Source organism: Chelonus insularis, unplaced genomic scaffold, assembly GCF_013357705.1.
Source record: "Chelonus insularis isolate UGA/USDA-ARS -01 unplaced genomic scaffold, ASM1335770v1 contig_42_pilon, whole genome shotgun sequence".
Classification (NCBI taxonomy): Eukaryota; Metazoa; Arthropoda; class Insecta; order Hymenoptera; family Braconidae; genus Chelonus; species Chelonus insularis.
The window spans coordinates 958,942-976,289 of record NW_023276578.1 but is presented as its reverse complement, the minus strand read 5'-3'; the positions used below and the strand labels follow the sequence as shown (position 1 = coordinate 976,289).

General features: G+C 29.4%; 6 protein-coding genes across 11 annotated transcripts; 2 read left to right on the top strand and 4 right to left on the bottom strand.

Annotated features, from left to right (window-relative positions):
- Positions 1-500: 500 nt before the first annotated feature.
- On the bottom strand, positions 501-5,099 carry spidey (hydroxysteroid 17-beta dehydrogenase 12 spidey). Of its 5 annotated transcripts, XM_035088057.1 has the most exons (5): positions 4,906-5,099; positions 4,438-4,719; positions 4,204-4,383; positions 3,374-4,112; positions 1,635-1,767 (listed from the first exon to the last, which is right to left on the bottom strand). In XM_035088057.1, exons 2-4 carry the CDS (start codon positions 4,686-4,688, stop codon positions 3,401-3,403), a joined length of 1,143 nt encoding a protein of 380 aa, XP_034943948.1. In that variant the 5' UTR covers positions 4,689-4,719; positions 4,906-5,099; the 3' UTR covers positions 1,635-1,767; positions 3,374-3,400. The 5 variants fall into 5 exon arrangements, with proteins under 5 accessions (XP_034943949.1, XP_034943950.1, XP_034943951.1 ...); XM_035088058.1 differs by lacking the exons at positions 4,204-4,383; positions 4,438-4,719; positions 4,906-5,099 and adding exons at positions 501-873; positions 971-1,314 and having other exon boundaries at positions 1,392-1,767; positions 3,374-3,573; XM_035088059.1 differs by lacking the exons at positions 3,374-4,112; positions 4,204-4,383; positions 4,438-4,719; positions 4,906-5,099 and adding exons at positions 501-873; positions 971-1,314; positions 2,602-2,657 and having other exon boundaries at positions 1,392-1,767.
- Positions 5,100-5,236: 137 nt separating this feature from the next.
- Positions 5,237-7,207, top strand: LOC118069759 (protein tyrosine phosphatase non-receptor pez). The gene is made up of 4 exons (XM_035088074.1): positions 5,237-5,422; positions 5,508-6,027; positions 6,108-6,269; positions 6,347-7,207. The coding sequence occupies exons 2-4, from the start codon at positions 5,509-5,511 to the stop codon at positions 6,953-6,955; spliced, it is 1,290 nt and encodes a 429-aa protein (XP_034943965.1). The 5' UTR covers positions 5,237-5,422; position 5,508; the 3' UTR covers positions 6,956-7,207.
- Positions 7,208-8,119, bottom strand: LOC118069760 (Uroporphyrinogen III synthase 1). The gene is made up of 2 exons (XM_035088075.1): positions 7,893-8,119; positions 7,208-7,808 (listed from the first exon to the last, which is right to left on the bottom strand). Exons 1-2 carry the CDS (start codon positions 8,074-8,076, stop codon positions 7,210-7,212), a joined length of 783 nt encoding a protein of 260 aa, XP_034943966.1. The 5' UTR covers positions 8,077-8,119; the 3' UTR covers positions 7,208-7,209.
- A 237-nt stretch (positions 8,120-8,356) lies between these two features.
- Positions 8,357-10,825, bottom strand: TfIIFalpha (transcription factor IIFalpha). Its single transcript, XM_035088010.1, has 5 exons — positions 10,511-10,825; positions 10,398-10,438; positions 9,399-10,108; positions 8,706-9,315; positions 8,357-8,624 (listed from the first exon to the last, which is right to left on the bottom strand). The coding sequence occupies exons 1-5, from the start codon at positions 10,529-10,531 to the stop codon at positions 8,411-8,413; spliced, it is 1,596 nt and encodes a 531-aa protein (XP_034943901.1). The 5' UTR covers positions 10,532-10,825; the 3' UTR covers positions 8,357-8,410.
- Positions 10,826-10,931: 106 nt separating this feature from the next.
- On the bottom strand, positions 10,932-14,070 carry Vps26 (vacuolar protein sorting 26). Of its 2 annotated transcripts, none has more exons than XM_035088012.1 (6): positions 13,461-14,070; positions 13,184-13,327; positions 12,707-13,101; positions 12,511-12,611; positions 12,119-12,330; positions 10,932-12,046 (listed from the first exon to the last, which is right to left on the bottom strand). In XM_035088012.1, the coding sequence occupies exons 1-6, from the start codon at positions 13,461-13,463 to the stop codon at positions 11,795-11,797; spliced, it is 1,107 nt and encodes a 368-aa protein (XP_034943903.1). In that variant the 5' UTR covers positions 13,464-14,070; the 3' UTR covers positions 10,932-11,794. The 2 variants fall into 2 exon arrangements, with proteins under 2 accessions (XP_034943903.1, XP_034943902.1); XM_035088011.1 differs by having other exon boundaries at positions 12,505-12,611; positions 13,461-14,069.
- A 599-nt stretch (positions 14,071-14,669) lies between these two features.
- Cdk8 (cyclin-dependent kinase 8) lies at positions 14,670-17,092 on the top strand. Its single transcript, XM_035088008.1, has 11 exons — positions 14,670-14,800; positions 14,874-14,976; positions 15,058-15,168; positions 15,329-15,469; positions 15,581-15,770; positions 15,841-15,955; positions 16,038-16,136; positions 16,210-16,282; positions 16,360-16,457; positions 16,550-16,655; positions 16,760-17,092. The coding sequence occupies exons 1-11, from the start codon at positions 14,670-14,672 to the stop codon at positions 16,955-16,957; spliced, it is 1,365 nt and encodes a 454-aa protein (XP_034943899.1). The 3' UTR covers positions 16,958-17,092.
- Positions 17,093-17,348: the final 256 nt, after the last annotated feature.

Sequence of the window (17,348 nt, the reverse complement as noted above, 5' to 3'; positions counted from 1 at the left end):
ATCATTATAAAAATATTACAACAGTTATAAGTAAAAAAAAATCGTATTCATCACAGCTCCAATTGATTATTCATGTAACTAACATCTCTTAAATAATAAAATAATATTTTATTGCCTCTAATATTTCATAAAAATATATAAAATAATATTTTTTCCATTGTGCAATAGACGATATTGAATTACATTAAATGAAAAATGTATTGCTTGATCAAAAAATGGAATAAATATAATATTTTTTGTTGATCAGTGAGCATTATACAATGTTAGTACTTACAAAAACCTATTAATGGATCATTAAGTCTAAGTGAATCAGTGACGTATTCTTTGGACTTATGAATTATACATAAAAAAATGAATAATGTAAACAGAAGTAGTTGCTGACCTTTAACATTATTATGAATATTCCATATTAAATATTCACTGTCCAACATTTTAAATCAATTATATTTATTAAACCTTACTGACTATATATATATTTAAATAATAATAAATAACAATAATAAATAAAATATGGCTTATTATATTTAAAAAAAATCAATATACAATGGTTTGATAAATCATTGTTATTAATTGTATTTAATATATTGGAATGATCATTCAACGGGAATTTCTTGCCTTGTAGGTATTTCTGTCATCATTGGTTCTTCGGTCGATTGTTTTTCATTCTTTTTTCTAAGTGCACGACCACGTATATTTAACATAGTTCTTGCCACGAGCCAAACGGCACCTTTTTCACAAATGCAACGTAATCCATTAACAATTCCAATAATTAAACAATGCGGCGGATATCCGGTTGTTCGTGATTCAATTCCTACAGTCTTGAGGGTTGACTCGACAAATTTTTCAGGAGTCGGAGCCATCCATGTTGCTCTCCTAATGAATAAAACAAAATGAATATTCAATCATTATTTAAAAATTAACAGAATTGATTTAAAAACATTGTATGCAATAATTCTGAAATGATACTAACTTTATTTTTGACATTTTGGTTGCTACTGGTCCTGGAAGAACACATTGAATTGTAACACCCCTTGGGGCAGCTTCCGCTGCGAGATCTGCACTTAGCTTGTCAATGTACGCTTTACTGGCAGCGTAAACAGATAAGTAAGGACTTGGGATAGCTCCAGCAGTGGAACTAATGTTAATTATTACACCTTTACGACGTTCCATCATTCCTGGTAATATCGCTCGTGCTACTCCAGTTGTAGCAGCAACATTTAGCTGTAATATCCTTGCTATCGTTTCTTCTGTTACATTTGTAAATATTTCTGGATGGTCGTAACTTGCACCAGCATTATTAACGAGTACTCCAATCTAGAAGAATACAAGATGAAAATAACTTAATTTATCAAATATTAAATAAAAAATAGATTAATAATATGCATTAATACCTCAAGTTCTTCAATGGTTTTAGCAATTTTAGCATACACTGGCTGGCCTTCTGTAAGATCAGCTTCAACAATTCGTGTATCAACACCATAAGTATCCCTTATTTCCTTTGCAACGGTTTCAAGTTTAGGCAAAGATCTTGATACCAAAACAATATCGAGTCCTTTAGATGCTAAAATTTGAGCAAATGCTTTACCAAGTCCATCAGTTGCACCAGTTATTACTGCCCATTTTCCTTGAGTTCTCACATCAACACCACATCCTAGACCTGGACCAATGAACTTCTTCCATAAAAATACGGATAATCTTATTGCAAAACGTATGCCAATAATAGCAATAATTATAATGACTAGTTTTTCCCAACAAGTCAAAGCCATTCTGTAAAAAATAGTAGAACAGATGAATAAAAAATTAATCAGGTATTGATGATCGACTAAAGGAAGTAATTGAACTGCCGCGGAAAGAGACGATAGTTCGATTGTTAAACGATGAAGTTTCAATTATGATTTATTCACCCCACCAGCTTTCAGTGAACGATGTGTTTTCATTATTCAATTTACAAAGTGTTAAGTAATAAAAGCATCATGACTAGTCTAACTATGATCGTTCAGTTAACTTTTAAATAAATTTATGTTAAAATTAACGAATTAAATATTCTAAGGAAGTAATATTTTTGAAGGTTGTTTACAATATTTTAAGTACCAAATAAAATAACTTAATATGTTTATTTTCAATTTTTTATTCAAATTTAACTAAGAATTTTTATTAATTTTATGATTGTTAATGCGTATCTAACTGGTTTTGTGTAAGTTACAATAAATTCTATATACTATTCAATACATTGTTTTTTTCTAAACACTGTTCTTACCTATTTAGAATAAAAGCAAGTTATAGATTAAACTTTGTTTTTCTATAATAAAAATCACAGTTACTGCACAAAACACAGTTAAATACACTTGCTCTTTATGCAAAGCATATTAGTTTATATGAAATAAACACCGTATTGATGAAGAATAAGAATAAATGGTGTTTCTGATTGAAAATAAGCGGTGATACACGTTTTCGATTTTCTCCAGTCTCGATGAAACCTAAATGTTGAAGTGCGCGCGCGCAATGTCACGGCCATAATTCCCCTCCTATCATGTCAATACAATTTCTCTACATTCTACCTCGTACTTTCTTTCTTACTCTTATAATCAGTATCTGTTCTACCTGTCTTCTGAATGTTCTTGGATGAACTTTTTCTTTGGCATACTTATAAGGATCGTAAAGATTCGTGAGGATTGAAATCTAGGTTCTCAGCTATCGACATCGCCTACTGACCGAAGAACCAATTGATAAGATAATGAAGTAAATTACTCTAATATGTAGCAATTATTTATCAACTTTAATTGTTCAAGTGCTTCATAAATTATTAACAAAGTTACTCTTTAAACTTCCAACAAGAATAAAGAATTGAAGTCAAGATTAAAAATTTTTTGAGCAAAAAATTCATCAAATGATTAGATCATTAATTAAGTAATAAAATTATAATCCCATAAAGATCAATGAATTTTTGTACTAAAATAGAATATAATAAAGTCATTAATAAAGTGTAAAATATGTTTTTACGTTAAAGATATGTTTATGTACATATTGCTTTACTATTTAGGCAGGCGTATCAAATTTCTCCTGAGAATATACAAGCAATTGGCGCTTTCTCTCAGACCATGAAATCAGGTATTCCGTTATGTGATACTATATACCCATGGTAGACGGAAGTACAATGTACAATCTTCACAAGGATATAACCAGATGAGAAAGTGACTCTGATCCGATTGAAAAATAATTAATAAAAGTATGAAATCTTAATATAAAATGAAAACTAAAATTCTCATATAACATTATGATATTGAAAAATTTCTCTTCATTAGCATATTCATTTTGAATTATTATTAGCCTCAAATAATGACATGCATAATTAATTTACTGATAATATAAATACCTTTTTATAAGAAATGTAAAATTTATTTTAAGTGTTGTCATCATTGTTGTCTTGTTCATTATTTCTTTCATAGTCTTCTTCATTTTTATTTTCAGTTATATTATTGGTGACATTGTTGTCATAATCATGGACGTTGGTTTCCGTCTCGTTTTGAATAATTAATTCATCTGCACTTTGTTCGTTGTTCGTTTCATTACTACTAAATTCTTCCCTTTTATTGTTACTTTCATTTTTTTCTTGACCATTATCAACAACTTTTTCAGCATCAATAAGAATGTCTTCATGATCATCGTCAGAAACATCCTCGCTCTCATCAAAAACATCCGCTTCCATTCTTTTGCGTCTTTCCTCACACTCTTTTTTTAGTTCTTCTTCATTTTGTTCAGCGACTTCCTCTAGTACTCCAGCTATCCAATTAGCAATGAGTTTTGATAAAAATAATATTTGTTGATAAACTTTTCCATCTTTATCTAGATGATCATTATTGTCAACAGTTTTAGTAAGCCTTTTTTGTATTATTTTAACTAAATCTTCTAAATCTTTTCTCAGGGCTACATTTTTATTTTGGAGTATACTTTTTACAAATGCCTCTGCTATATTATATTGGCACAACATTGTGTCCTTAGACATTTTTAAACTTTCATTATATTGAACTGGTTTCATAACGTTTTGACATTTAGTTTTTTTGACTTTTTGGTTGTTCTTCTTCGAAATGTTTTGAAATAATTCTTCGACTTCTCTGTATAAATAATGATTGGTCAATAAAATATAAATTATAATTAAGAATTTATTTACTTCTTATGATGAGTAAATAGATTAATTGACAATACTCTAAAGAAAGATGATCATCTGCCAGAATATGAATTAATTCGTCTACAAATGGTACTGGTACTACGGCTGTTCGATCTTGCAATTTAGCAATAATTTTGTATCTTGTAGGTTGAGAAAGTTTGTAGTAATAAATAGTATTGATTGCCAAATTTTTATTTAACCATGGTGAATATTTTTGACTGCAAATCAAAATTTGTATTACATTAAAATTTTTATATCACTATGAAACTTACGATGGAGTAGCCAATAAATTAATCCAATCTTTCTTTTCTAAACAGTGTCGTGGGATAACTTTTGGAGTCGTTAATTTTTCGTGATGGAATTTCTTAACACTTTTCTTTTTAGTTGATTTTAGTTCTTTAATACTAGATGATTCTGAAAGTACTAATGATTCCTTTTCATTGGTTTGGTCATCAGCTAATTCGTTTGGAAGTGTTTCGTCTTTTTGTATATTATTTAAATCATTCTCAGTTTCGTCTGTCATTTAACTTGTCAATTTATTATTCAGGGTAAATCTTCAACAAGAAAGACTACAACCGGATTTTACACACTTACGTTTTTGTAAAAACAATTGAAAAATTTCTTTTATTCATTTTTTCAATAACACTTTTGATTAATAATTCATCAATTATAATAATCTTTTTTAATTATAATTAGTTATTAATGAAAAAATAGTGATAAAATTGTAAATTTTAACTAACCATAAACTTTCTAAATTTGAACAATTTATATAACTGAATGGTGTTGTATTCATTATTACAGTCAGAAAATCGACCTTTGTTAACATATGACGTTAAGATAAATATTTTTATTTTCTTTTACATATGTTTAAAATGATTATCAATTTATTTAAAGTGTTTTCCAACAAGACTGTTGTGTTTTTTGTGTTATTTCATGTTTGTTTGGGTTTTAACTAAATTTACTATAGTTCAACTACTTCTCTAAAACTCAGTTTACATGAAGTCTCAAAGATTGACGTTGAACTATATCAAAATAATATGATTTTGTTGACGTCTGTTGTAAACAGTTAAAACGCGTCAAGAATTTTATAGACAAATTACTCAATAATTTGACATTTAATTATTTATTTACACGTGATTGAATCATTACTCTAAAATATGTGATACTTTTTTTAGTAGTTATTGATTCAAATTGATACTGAAAACAAACATGTATTAATTTTATTTATTAAAATTAATTTTATTAATAGAATAGAAAGTAAGTATAATATACAAATTAACTTGATAAATTAAAAATATTTTCCGACATTTTATATTTTAATAACAGATTGATAATATTTCAGGATGCCCTTTAAATTTTATTTGAAAAAAAGTCGCCAATATAATGTTGTTTCCAAGAATCAATATGTCATTTGTGTAGAATTGCTTGATCAAACTTCAATAGAGTGTACACTAGGAGTTGACAGTCTTGGTCAAGAATGTTTAGAAAATATTACACAAAGATTGGGTTTAGGGCAACCAGAGTTTTTTGGTCTTAAATATATCTGCAGGCATGGAGAACCAACAGCAAGATGGGTGGATATGGATAAACCACTCAAAAAACAATTGGAAAAAGAGGCTAAAAGTTTCAATATTTATTTGAGAATAATGTATTATATTACTGATTTTCAATTAATACAAGATGAGATGACACGATATCATTATTATCTTCAATTAAAGAATGATCTTCTTGAAGGAAGAATACAGTGTAATTCTCGACAAGCTGCATTGTTAACTAGTTATTCCATGCAAGCAGAACTTGGAAATTATGATCCAATTCGGCATACTCCCGAGTGCCTTCAACAATATGCCTTTTTTCCTAAAGTAATTATTCCTTAAGTTTTTTTTTTCGTTCTTAAACTATTATTTAAAATTGTAATTAATTTAATATGTTTATTTTTTAGGATTTAATAGATTCAGAAGAATGTAGCAAAGATAATCTTTTACACTCTGCAATTCGTCAATATAAGAGTCTTTCTGGAGTAACTCAGGCTGTGGCAGAAGAGCTGTATATATCAATTGTTGTTCAGTTAGAAGGATACGGTCATGAATCATTTACTGCTAAGGTAACTAAACGATTTTATGAACAAGAAACATATATACCAAATTAAAATAAGCTTACTAACATAGTTGAGTATTTTAGGATGACGCAAATAATCAAGTTGTTCTCGGAATTTCAATAAATGGTATTATGGTAGGATATCCATCAACTCAAACAACACAATTTTATCGTTGGAAAGATATTAGCAATGTGATAAACCATAAGAAGACTTTTAGAATTGAATGTCAATCGGAGCATGACGACGCAAAACAGTTCATATTCCGTGAATCTCGGAGTGCTAAATATATGTGGCGATTATGTATAGCTCAACATACATTTTACATGCAACATCAAGAATCAAGACCACCTGATCGAGTAACAGGGTATTTTGATAGTGATACAAATGACTCTAGTGAGCAAACAACGTCAGTCAACATTGATAATCGTACTGCTGATGACCATATGCGATGGACTAGTTATAACGATCTCTCAACAACACCTTATCCACCTGTTTCAGTTTCCACAACTGATTTAAATAATTTACGAGCATTACTACCGTCTTATAGACCAGCACCTGACTATGAGACAGCTGTTCAAATGAAATACAATGGTGGAAATCCACCACAGCCTTACTATGCAAACCAATCAACGATTTTTGGAGCAGAATTATCTTGTACACTTGGAAATGTAGTAAATAGAAATAGATACTAAGGTGGATAAATTTTTTTAATTCTATAATTTTTTGAAAAACTTTTCAATATAAAAAAGGCTTGTTATTTTTTTATGCATTAATAAAGATATTTTCGAGTGTGTTAGAAAGTTAAGTCAAAGCTCTTGGGCAATTAAAATTGTCGAGAGAACAAACGTGGAGATTATATGCGTGAAAGATATTAATATTAAAGACTTTTAATTATCATAATATTTTTAAGTGAAACTTGAAAAATAAAATTTTTAAATAAAAGATTTCAGTCATTCATTTTTATTTCAACTTTTTTTACAGCTTCTAGTAACGCACAAGGTTCTGGTTTTTCAGCAATAGCAAAAACTGTAAGTCCTGCTTCAGTCAATGCTTCTCCTGTTACTGGTCCAATAGCTACCGATTTTATACTTGTTAATGAAATAGAACTTTCTTTAGCTGCATTTAATAAATATTCCACAGTCGATGGACTAAAAAACACAAATATTTGATTCATAGGCTTAATGAGTCGTTTTAAATCACTTCTCAGAGTTTGTGATGGTAGAGTTTTATATACAATAATTTTTTCTAGTTTTATATTATTACTAATTAAAATTTTATCTAAAGTATCTCTTGCAATAACACTGCAAGGATATAATAAAGGCTTATCAGTTTTTTCATCTGGTTGTTTAATAATATATTCTGCAAGATTTTTTGAGTTGCCGCAATGTGAACCTTCACAAGCTTCTAATTTTAAATTGCTTCTTGCTAAAGATTCCGTTGTTGGTCCAACACAGTAAGCAGGTAATTTTTTCCATGTGTCAGGGATATTTTGTTTAGTAGCATTTTTAATAGCTTCGACAGATCTTGCACTAGTTAAAATAAGACCTAAAACAAATTGAAAATCAGTATGATGAAAATTCAATTTCAGAATAACTATGGAAAAGTATTGGCAGGTGATAATTTCTTTACCCGAATATAAATAAGGCTTTGATAAGCGGTTCTGTAAATCTTCTAGATTGACAAATTCAAAACATAAGGTTGGTAGAACATAACAACTATATCCAGCAGATTGTAAATATTGAATATATTCTTCTTGACTTTCATTATTATCACTCACGCTTTTACATAAAATAATTTCTAAACTATCTAACATAATTATAGTTTGAATTAAATTTTTTGGTTAGAAATAAAAGTAACACAAAATCACAGTAATAAAATAATATATAAAGACGGTACATAAAACTATTTAAATTCCAATCAGCTGATAAATATCCGTCTTATTTAAAGAATATTGAATACAGCTGATTCCAATAAGAATTTATCTTTGCCCCCTTCACTATTTTTATAAAACTTACAAGCAGAGTGATTTATCATAGTAAGGTAATATTGAACACAATAATTATTTTTATATTTAAATAGTATGTTTATTTAAATAATACAATTAGTATCAGCTTAACTTTTAACATGATTATGAATATAGTGGCTCATTAATGAGGTTGAGCTTTAATAGAAAGATACATTTTATTTTTAATTGTTTGTTTAGTAGGATTAATTTTTTTGAGAATTTGAGTCATCACATTCACTAATTGCTCAGAAGTGAGGCCAGTCTTTTTAGATTTGAATTTCTGCAATAACTCGGTGGTTGTCATTGGTTTGCGCATCAAATATCGCCGAACTGCTTCTTCAGTTATGCCCGATTCACTGAAATTAAATATTTATATTTAATTGAATTGTTTATTTATATAAACTAAACAACGAAAATAAAAATCTTCATATAATTACCTAGATCCTGGTATATAAGAGGTAGATGGTGCTAAATTAAAGTTGTCCAGTTTAAGTTTCTTTGCTTGTGAAATATCTGGTGAACTAGTTTGTTTTCTCTTTGCAGACTCTCCGGTATTTGGAGTTGGTGATCTTGAATTGTGTGCACTATTAGATTTTTTCATTTCTTTAGTATCTTTATCCTTTGGTGCATCAGAGTCAGAATCTGAATCACTTGATAAATCACTAGATGATTCTTTGCCATTAGACTTTTTGACTTCTTTTTTCTTTGGTTGTTTTTTCTTTTTCTTTTTATCTTTCTTTTTATCTTGATCCTTGCCTCCTTTCTCTTTGTCATCTTTATCTTTATTTTCATCATCGTCATCATCATCATCTTCACCTTCTTTCTTTTCATTTTGTTCGTCTTCATCTTCTTCGTCAGAAGTTAATAACTTTCTCAAACCATCTTCTTCTGCTACTGATTTCACTTGTTTGTATTGATCAAATTCAGACTCTGATTCTGACGAGTCTGATATATATTCACATTCTCTACCTTCCTCATCACCATCATCACTTTCTTCGAAAGCTTCATCATCAGATGCACGCTTCTTTTTCTTTTTTCCTGCTTCGCCTGCCATTAAAAACACAATAATTATTTTGATAACTAATTCCAGCGAATAGGTGTGGAAAAGTATAAAAATACTGTAAGCTTACCTTTCTTTTTGTTTTTAGCTGAATCTGCCTCATCATCAGAGTTTTCTTTACTCTTCTTTTTCTCTTTATCGCTACCAGATTCAGAATCATTATCATCATCTGCGCTATCCATCCATTCATCCATTTCTGATATTTTGAAATCCTTGTCTTTTGTAGATTTCTTTCCTTTAGCACCTTCACTCAACTCAGCTTCATCTTCACCACCTTCTTCATCATTTTTCAAACGTTTTCTTACCATCAGAGAAAAATAATTCATAACTCTATTTCGACGACTGAATTCTTGCTCAGCTTCTTCAGCACTTAATGGTTTATATCTTTGAATAGGTTGAAAATTATACCATTCGTGGAGTGGAAATGCATCAATAGCTCCATCAGTAGCATGAGTAAACACATAGTATGATGCATTTGCACCAACTCCTCCTTCTCTGATTCCTTTAAATTTTTTTCCATTCCTTCCACCAGCTTTCAATATCCATGGTTGATCGTCTGGTTTATACTTTCGACTTGTTATTCCATACTTCTTCCTTCTTGCCTCTTCTCGAGCATCTCGACCAAACTCTGATCCAGCTCCAAATTTGGGCATTTCTTCATCCATTCCTCTAAAATCTCTAGCATTATTTTCACGCTCCATTTTAACTTGGGTCCATTTTGCGAAATCAACTTGTAAAGTTGCATTAAATCGCATAACATTATGTCTTTTCTTCGAATTTCTACATAGGAAAAAATAAGTATCAAGTTATTTTAAAATTAAATATACTAAATGTGAAGCATACTAAGGCATTTGAATGAACGAATATTTGCTCGGATGTTAACCTTCTGGAGAACTAAATATTCTTAATTTATGTATAATTGAATGCTAAAATTTCATTTTTGATAAAAGACCACCACACAGTTCTCATTACAATTAATGTTTTTCGCCAACGACAAAGGACTTGCTTATTAGTTAAGAATACAATATTAAATATAAAACAGTTATATATATTGAAAGTATGATCATACTTAGGAACACGAATACTGTATTCTTGGACTGTGCCTTGAGGCTGAAAAAAAAATTTCATTTGAACATTTTATGTAAAATAACAGTTTTACAATGGTTGACATTTAAAACTAACCTTATTTTCTGGTGGACTCATTATTAAAACTTTCTTTAAAGAATAAAGTACAATTTTCTAATTATTTTTATTTTTCTGACGTAAAATTTTAAACAGAAATCAATCTAAAACCCACGCCATTATAATTATAATACTAAATTAGTTAAGATATCGTGCAATATTTATTAACGAATTGGTTACAAAAACAACCGAAACGAAACTAAACCAAAACTGTGGCGCGTGAACAGTCAAGATTGCTGCGCAAGAGAAATGGTAGCGAAGTCTAAAGGTGAACATGCAAAGACTTTGATTTGATAAAAGCGTATCAAAAGTAATGAATAGAAAAAGTTAAAAATTTGGATTCAGTATATTTTACACATACTAACTTCAAAAATTGAAAATAAAAATTATATTTTTAACAAGTATAATGAATTTATAATTATTTGCATATTCTCAATAATTATATGAATAATTTATATACGTTTTTACTCTGTCTTACATTTGATAGAACCACTTATCTTTATTTTTTCTACAAAATTGATTATTTTGACTTATTTGCCTCACGTTCATTGACATGAAAACACTACATATTTCTTTGAAATAATAAATTTCAATTATTGTCATGATTAAATTAAAATTCATGAATAAAAAAAGTAATGATAGTTGAAAAAATAATAAAATTCATTTTTAATTTGACTAAATGATTTTGTAATTTAATGATAAATGTTGCATCCAAATGACTAAAAAAAAGTGCTACCTTTTTATACCAAGAGCACAAGTTATTCACAACTGTAAAAAATAGACACCATGTACACTGTAATCATCCGAATTACAAAGTGACCCTTTCCATACTTATAGTAAATTTAAAATACATAGACTTGATTAGACTCTTGAGTAATCTTAAATACTAATTCATCACCAAGGACACTTTGAATCCGGGTAATTACTGCATATATACATCTATGTACATTGAAAAATTGTAAAAGTGCATTTCATGATTTTTTTTTAATAATATTTTTCATTATCATTTCTATTTTTCTGAATATTCGCTTATAGATTTATGATTGAGTAAAGTGCACACTTTAATAACTATTGTATCGATGATTATGAGTTACTGTCCATCATGTCCACTATATTTACAAAATTCATCTTCAATAATATTATGTTGTAATCTCTCGTAACGTTGATATCTTCAATATTTCCATTGTAGCAGTTGCCGTTGATTCAATCAAAAAAAATATATAATATGTATATATTTTTTATATAAAAAGAGAGATAGATAATTGTCAAAAGCCTAGAATATGTTCATTGATTTTCAGGATTTACTTCTTTATCTCCTTCACCGTCACCTTCTTCTCGGGTCATGCCTTCGATTGGTGCCGAGATATCTTTATTGCCAGTTTGCTCTTCTGAATTGGTTGGTGGCATCAATGGTGGTCCATTGACCGCCGCACCCTGCGGAAATCCTGTTTCAGATGATACAAGGTGAGACGGCAGGTGGGGTGAAGCTGTTTGTGATTTTCTACTTTTATCACCCTTTCTCCACAGGGTAATTTCCTAAAAAAAGTTACATGAGCATTTAATTTCATGCTATTTAACTTTATCTCGGAATATTCTTTGTATTTTTACCTGTTGTTTGAAGTAACGACGATCTTCCTCATCCATTAGAACGAGATTCAAGTAATACCTAACACTAAATTTTTTGTTAATGTCCCGCATGGTTGGAGTAAGATCGTAGCCAGCTAAGAAAACCCTAATAGGGATTGATTCTCCTTTGACAGGCGCCCCATCCATTATTTCATACTTCGCTATTGTTTCGTTCTCCGTAAACGTATGAGGACCTACAAAAATTATTGTTCATATTAATATTTTTGATAGGGAAAAAAATATTCTATAGATTTATTAGCGTTGTATAAAAAAAGGAAGCAAAATACGTTATGATGATTTTATGAGAGGAAATATAAAGAATTTCTAAATAAATTTGAATATGAAAGATGAATTAGATTATGTATTACCAGAACCTGTAGTTTCTCTTTTTATTATTGCAATTTCCATATGTTTTATTTTTATTCTGACTAGTAAAAAGTAAATTTTTCCAACAATAACATCTTTTAAATGATATCTGTAACATCATCACAAGTTATAATTCATTATTATTATTAAATCATTCAATCAAAAGATTGTTATGAAACAATTGATACCAATATTTATACTCACTTGCTCTTATTATATTCAAATTCAATGTGTAAACAATCTTCAATTCCTACTTCCATTTTTATAGGATTATTCATATCTGGATAAGAGCTAAGTGTATGAACCACAAGCTCCAATTCTTTAACCAAATCACTCAATCTTCTCACAATTGTTACTCGAAGAAAATATCTTAGACGTACATTAGAACCAGTATAACTTTCAAAGGGTTTCTCCACATTAGCAAATTCAAATGTATATTCTGTGTTATGAGTTAATTCTCCTGGTCTTGCTAATTCTTTAACTAAACTTGTAAATTCATGATGATTTCCTCTATCATAGTAAAGCTCAATTTGTCCAATAAATTCTACTTTAACACCCTGATGCTCCAATTTGCCTGCTTTTCTAAGACTAACTATGACCTAAATTGGATTTAAAACAATAATTAGAAAAGTTTACGTAAAAAAATTTCAAAACTAATACACTAGAGAAAAGAAACCTTACCTTTCCTGATACTGTTTCCCCATCGTAATAAAGTAAATGACGTTCTTTTTTGCCATCTTCTGACTTAATTTCAGCTGTTTTTCTAGTATCTGCTCCATTCAAAATTATTTCCAGTCCAGCAGACTGGCCAAATCCGAAGAAACTCTGTTCAGTGAATTGATAAGGTTAATTGATAAGAAGGATAAGTAATATGTGCGAAATGTAAAAGAATAAAAATGATAATATTGAATAAAATACTATTTTTATTAGTGTTGTTAAAGATAAAATGTCTACTAACCATTTTTGATTAATGTCAAAGTGTAAGGTGATGCTGCAATGAGTAAAGAGATCCAATGGCACACTGTAAATCTTGTACATCAGCTAACGTGTAATGTAACGTAGATCAGGGCATCGCTGCACCATTGGATGTATATAAATGTATACAAAATAATATGAATAAATAAATATTAAAACTGGAGTAGTTTGTTTATTGTACAATTGTTGGTTCGAACTTGTTCTCTAGAGGTTCTCTGGGAAAAGTCACAAGTTGCTAAATATGGCGGAACAATTTATCCCCCACTTTCGCCATTCGTTGTTGAATTATATATATTTTAACATACATATGTGATTTCATGTACCATCTGTCTTTGATAAATGATATATGAGAAGATAATAGACACTTTGAATAAATTATTCAATAATTTAATTTTTAAGAGGTTTATTATTTGCTGGAGATTAAGCTGCCTAATTATTTATTACAACTCAACTTATCGTAATTACGATAACAGATATATAAATAATTTGTGTCCGTGCTAAAATGTATTATACACTACCGTTTTATTCATACCCCGTTGTCTTGTTGCAATACGTTTAACCCGTTACTTTTATTATACACATCCAAATACATGTAAATATGTATATGTATATGCTGGATTTTAATAACTTTAATGTTACCTACCGAGATTTATACATACAACAAATTCTTGTCTTCGTCTTACTCATTGTTTTTGAATAAAAAAATTCAAATGCTCTCACTTCTAAACATTGATCTTAATGACGGTATTGCAGAATTTAAATTTGATTGTTTTAGTTTTGCAACATGATTAGATGGTGTCTTTTGTATGCATGTAATAAACAACAATGAAATTCGATCGGTCACTTATCCTATACGCGGCGCTGTTGTCTATTTTTGAACCCCGGGATATATAAATTTCAAATAATCGATACTATAATTGTTTTGTTTTACTTTATTATATTAGAAAAATGGCAATGTAATTATATTGAGTAGCAAACAGTTAATTGAAAAGGCTTTAATAAATAACTTTTATTGCATATCTATGCTGATTCCTACAAGTTTAAACACTGTCAAATTTCAAGTAAGATCGCGTCCTTTCAACAGTCCACAACACTAGGTGGCAGCTGAAGACTCTAGTTCTTGTCAATTAATAATGTTCATGAAGAATTCGAAGAAAAGTTGATATATTTATTATTAAAATTAAATCAAATTATGATGGATTACGAATTTAAGATGAAAACACAAAAAGATAGAACTAAAGTGGAAGATTTGTTTGAATTTGAAGGCTGTAAAGTTGGACGAGGAACTTATGGTCACGTCTATAAAGCTCGGCGAAAAGAGGGGTTAGTTTTGTTCTACTTCTGTCAAAGTTTTTTTACTTTATAGTTGTTATTTTTCTATCGTTAATTTTAATAGAGTTTCAGATAGTGAATTCAAATCGAGGCCAGACACTAAGGATTTTGGTCTTAAACAAATAGAAGGCACTGGTTTGTCTATGTCAGCATGTAGAGAAATAGCAGTAAGTTACACCCATCATATGTTTTAATAAAAATTAAAAGGAATAATTACAACCAAAATTTGACACTTTATTCTATTGCAGTTACTCAGGGAACTTAAGCATATCAATGTTATTACACTCATCAGGGTATTTCTTTCTCACAATGACCGAAAAGTTTCTCTATTATTTGACTTTGCTGAACATGATTTATGGGTATGAATTGCTTAATTAAGTTTAACTGTTTTACTCAGATAAGTAACAAAGATCATCAAATCTGTATATATAACTTTAGTACAGAGATCTATATTTTATCTGTAAACTTTCTTTTATAATTTAATATAAAAAAGTTTCATGATATTTAAATTTTTTCTAGCATATAATTAAATTTCATAGAGCTGCAAAAGCTAACAAGAAGCCAGTAATGGTGCCAAAAGGCATGGTTAAATCTTTATTATATCAAATATTAAATGGTATTCATTATTTACATTCCAACTGGGTTCTTCATAGAGACTTGGTAAGCCTTAATTTAAATGTTTATTTTTATAATCATCAGTATTAATGATCAAAATCATAATGATTTAATATAAATACCTTAAAAATAAATTAATTGGTTCAACATTCCTAGAAACCAGCTAATATTTTAGTTATGGGTGAAGGAAATGAGAGAGGTCGTGTAAAAATAGCGGATATGGGTTTTGCACGGTTATTCAATGCACCTTTAAAACCACTAGCTGACCTCGATCCAGTTGTAGTTACTTTTTGGTATCGAGCACCAGAGTTATTGTTGGGAGCGAGGCATTATACAAAGGCTATTGGTAATTACTGATTTTTACAATTTTAACGATCAAAGTGAAAGCATAAAAATAATTAAAACTGTTATTTAAGATATTTGGGCTATTGGATGTATATTTGCTGAGTTGCTAACTTCCGAACCAATCTTTCATTGTAGACAAGAAGACATTAAAACTAGTAATCCTTATCATCATGATCAATTAGACCGGTATGGTTATCATTTATTTATTAGAATTTTAGAAAAATATTTGTTGTAAAATCTGAAATGCAGTAAATGATTTTTTTTTTAGTATTTTTAATGTAATGGGATTCCCATTAGAAAAAGATTGGGAAGATATTAAAAAAATGCCGGAACATCCAACGTTACTAAAGGATTTTAAACGCTCGAAGTAAGATTATTAATATTATTTAATTAAATTTAAAACCATACAGAGCTTAATATTATTTTAAAAATATTTTCAGTTATGCAAATTGTTCATTAACAAAATATATGGATCGACATAAAATTAAACCTGATAGTAAAGCGTTCAGTTTAGTAAGTTTTTAACATATTAATGTAACTATTAGCATTTTAAATATGATTTAATTTGGCTAATTTTATTAATATTCTAGTTACAAAAATTACTCATGATGGATCCAAATAAACGGATAACATCAGAACATTCTATGCAAGACGCCTACTTCCAAGAAGAACCACTGCCAACACAAGAGTACGTGAATGTTTTTTTATATGAATAGAGCCAAAGAAATTTTACAGAAAAAATTAAACAGAATAAAAGAAATGAAATTCTTATTTTTACAGTATTTTCGCTGGATGTCCAATCCCATATCCAAAAAGAGAATTCTTAACAGATGATGATACTGAGGAAAAGACTGAAAATAAAGCTCGTCAGAATCAGCAGCAAACGGTAATAAAAATATAAATTCACTGGGTTTTTTTTCTTACATTTTAAGAGGTTCATTGCAATTGTATTCTTATGAAAATATTAACATTTTTTAATGACATTTACAGCAGCCCAATCAACAACAGCAGGGAAACAGCGAGCATAATCATGGACCAAATCCAAAACGAGTGAGACTGAATGGCCCTCATGGCGCTCCTGAGTTCCACCAACATCAAAGTCATGCTATGACTCATCAACAGCCACCTGGAATGGTGTACTCAACTGCCCAGCCAACTCAGCCTGCTAACTTTCATCAACGCTACTAGTCGACCCCTCTAGCCTGCCGGTCGTTCTAATAATTTTTTTCATCAGTATGAAATTTATTAATTACCGACCAAATTCAACATGTTAGCCTTGTATATTCCTTCAATTATGATAATGCAATGCTATTTATACATTAATGATATTATTTATTCATTTCTATCCACAGCCAACTATCCAGTAGACTTTTCTAGTCTTATTAATTCCTATCACATCAACAGAAGCGTCACCAAAAGCTATCAACTTGCCATTTATCGTTTGGTATCGACTTATTCTAAGTACTCATATTTATAAACATCCTGTGCAGCCAATGTCCGGTGCATAAGTTAAACGTGATCACACATATTAATTTGTATCGAATGGCTCTTCATTCATCCGTATATTGAATAGCATCAC

Bases quoted from the DNA above. Each gene is read 5' to 3' on its own strand.
- LOC118069760 (XM_035088075.1), bottom strand. From the start codon at position 8,076: ATGTTAGATAGTTTAGAAATTATTTTATGTAAAAGCGTGAGTGATAAT. The intron at 7,809-7,892 runs GTAAAGAAATTA...AATTTGTTTTAG, and splicing joins AAAGCCTTATTTATATTCGG to GTCTTATTTTAACTAGTGCA.
- Cdk8 (XM_035088008.1), top strand. From the start codon at position 14,670: ATGATGGATTACGAATTTAAGATGAAAACACAAAAAGATAGAACTAAA. The intron at 14,801-14,873 runs GTTAGTTTTGTT...TAATTTTAATAG, and splicing joins AAAGCTCGGCGAAAAGAGGG to AGTTTCAGATAGTGAATTCA. The intron at 15,771-15,840 runs GTAATTACTGAT...CTGTTATTTAAG, and splicing joins GCATTATACAAAGGCTATTG to ATATTTGGGCTATTGGATGT.
- Vps26 (XM_035088011.1), bottom strand. The intron at 12,612-12,706 runs GTGAGTATAAAT...ATGATGTTACAG, and splicing joins TTTGAATATAATAAGAGCAA to ATATCATTTAAAAGATGTTA. The intron at 12,331-12,504 runs GTAATACATAAT...TAATTTTTGTAG, and splicing joins AAGAGAAACTACAGGTTCTG to GTCCTCATACGTTTACGGAG.
- spidey (XM_035088057.1), bottom strand. From the start codon at position 4,688: ATGACAGACGAAACTGAGAATGATTTAAATAATATACAAAAAGACGAA. The intron at 4,384-4,437 runs GTAAGTTTCATA...TTTGATTTGCAG, and splicing joins AATTTATTGGCTACTCCATC to TCAAAAATATTCACCATGGT. The intron at 4,113-4,203 runs GTATTGTCAATT...TTATTTATACAG, and splicing joins GATGATCATCTTTCTTTAGA to AGAAGTCGAAGAATTATTTC.
- LOC118069759 (XM_035088074.1), top strand. From the start codon at position 5,509: ATGCCCTTTAAATTTTATTTGAAAAAAAGTCGCCAATATAATGTTGTT. The intron at 6,028-6,107 runs GTAATTATTCCT...TTTATTTTTTAG, and splicing joins AATATGCCTTTTTTCCTAAA to GATTTAATAGATTCAGAAGA. The intron at 6,270-6,346 runs GTAACTAAACGA...TGAGTATTTTAG, and splicing joins ATGAATCATTTACTGCTAAG to GATGACGCAAATAATCAAGT.
- TfIIFalpha (XM_035088010.1), bottom strand. From the start codon at position 10,531: ATGAGTCCACCAGAAAATAAG. The intron at 10,109-10,397 runs GTATGATCATAC...TTTCCTATGTAG, and splicing joins TACAGTATTCGTGTTCCTAA to AAATTCGAAGAAAAGACATA. The intron at 8,625-8,705 runs GTAATTATATGA...ATTTAATTTCAG, and splicing joins TCTTATATACCAGGATCTAG to TGAATCGGGCATAACTGAAG.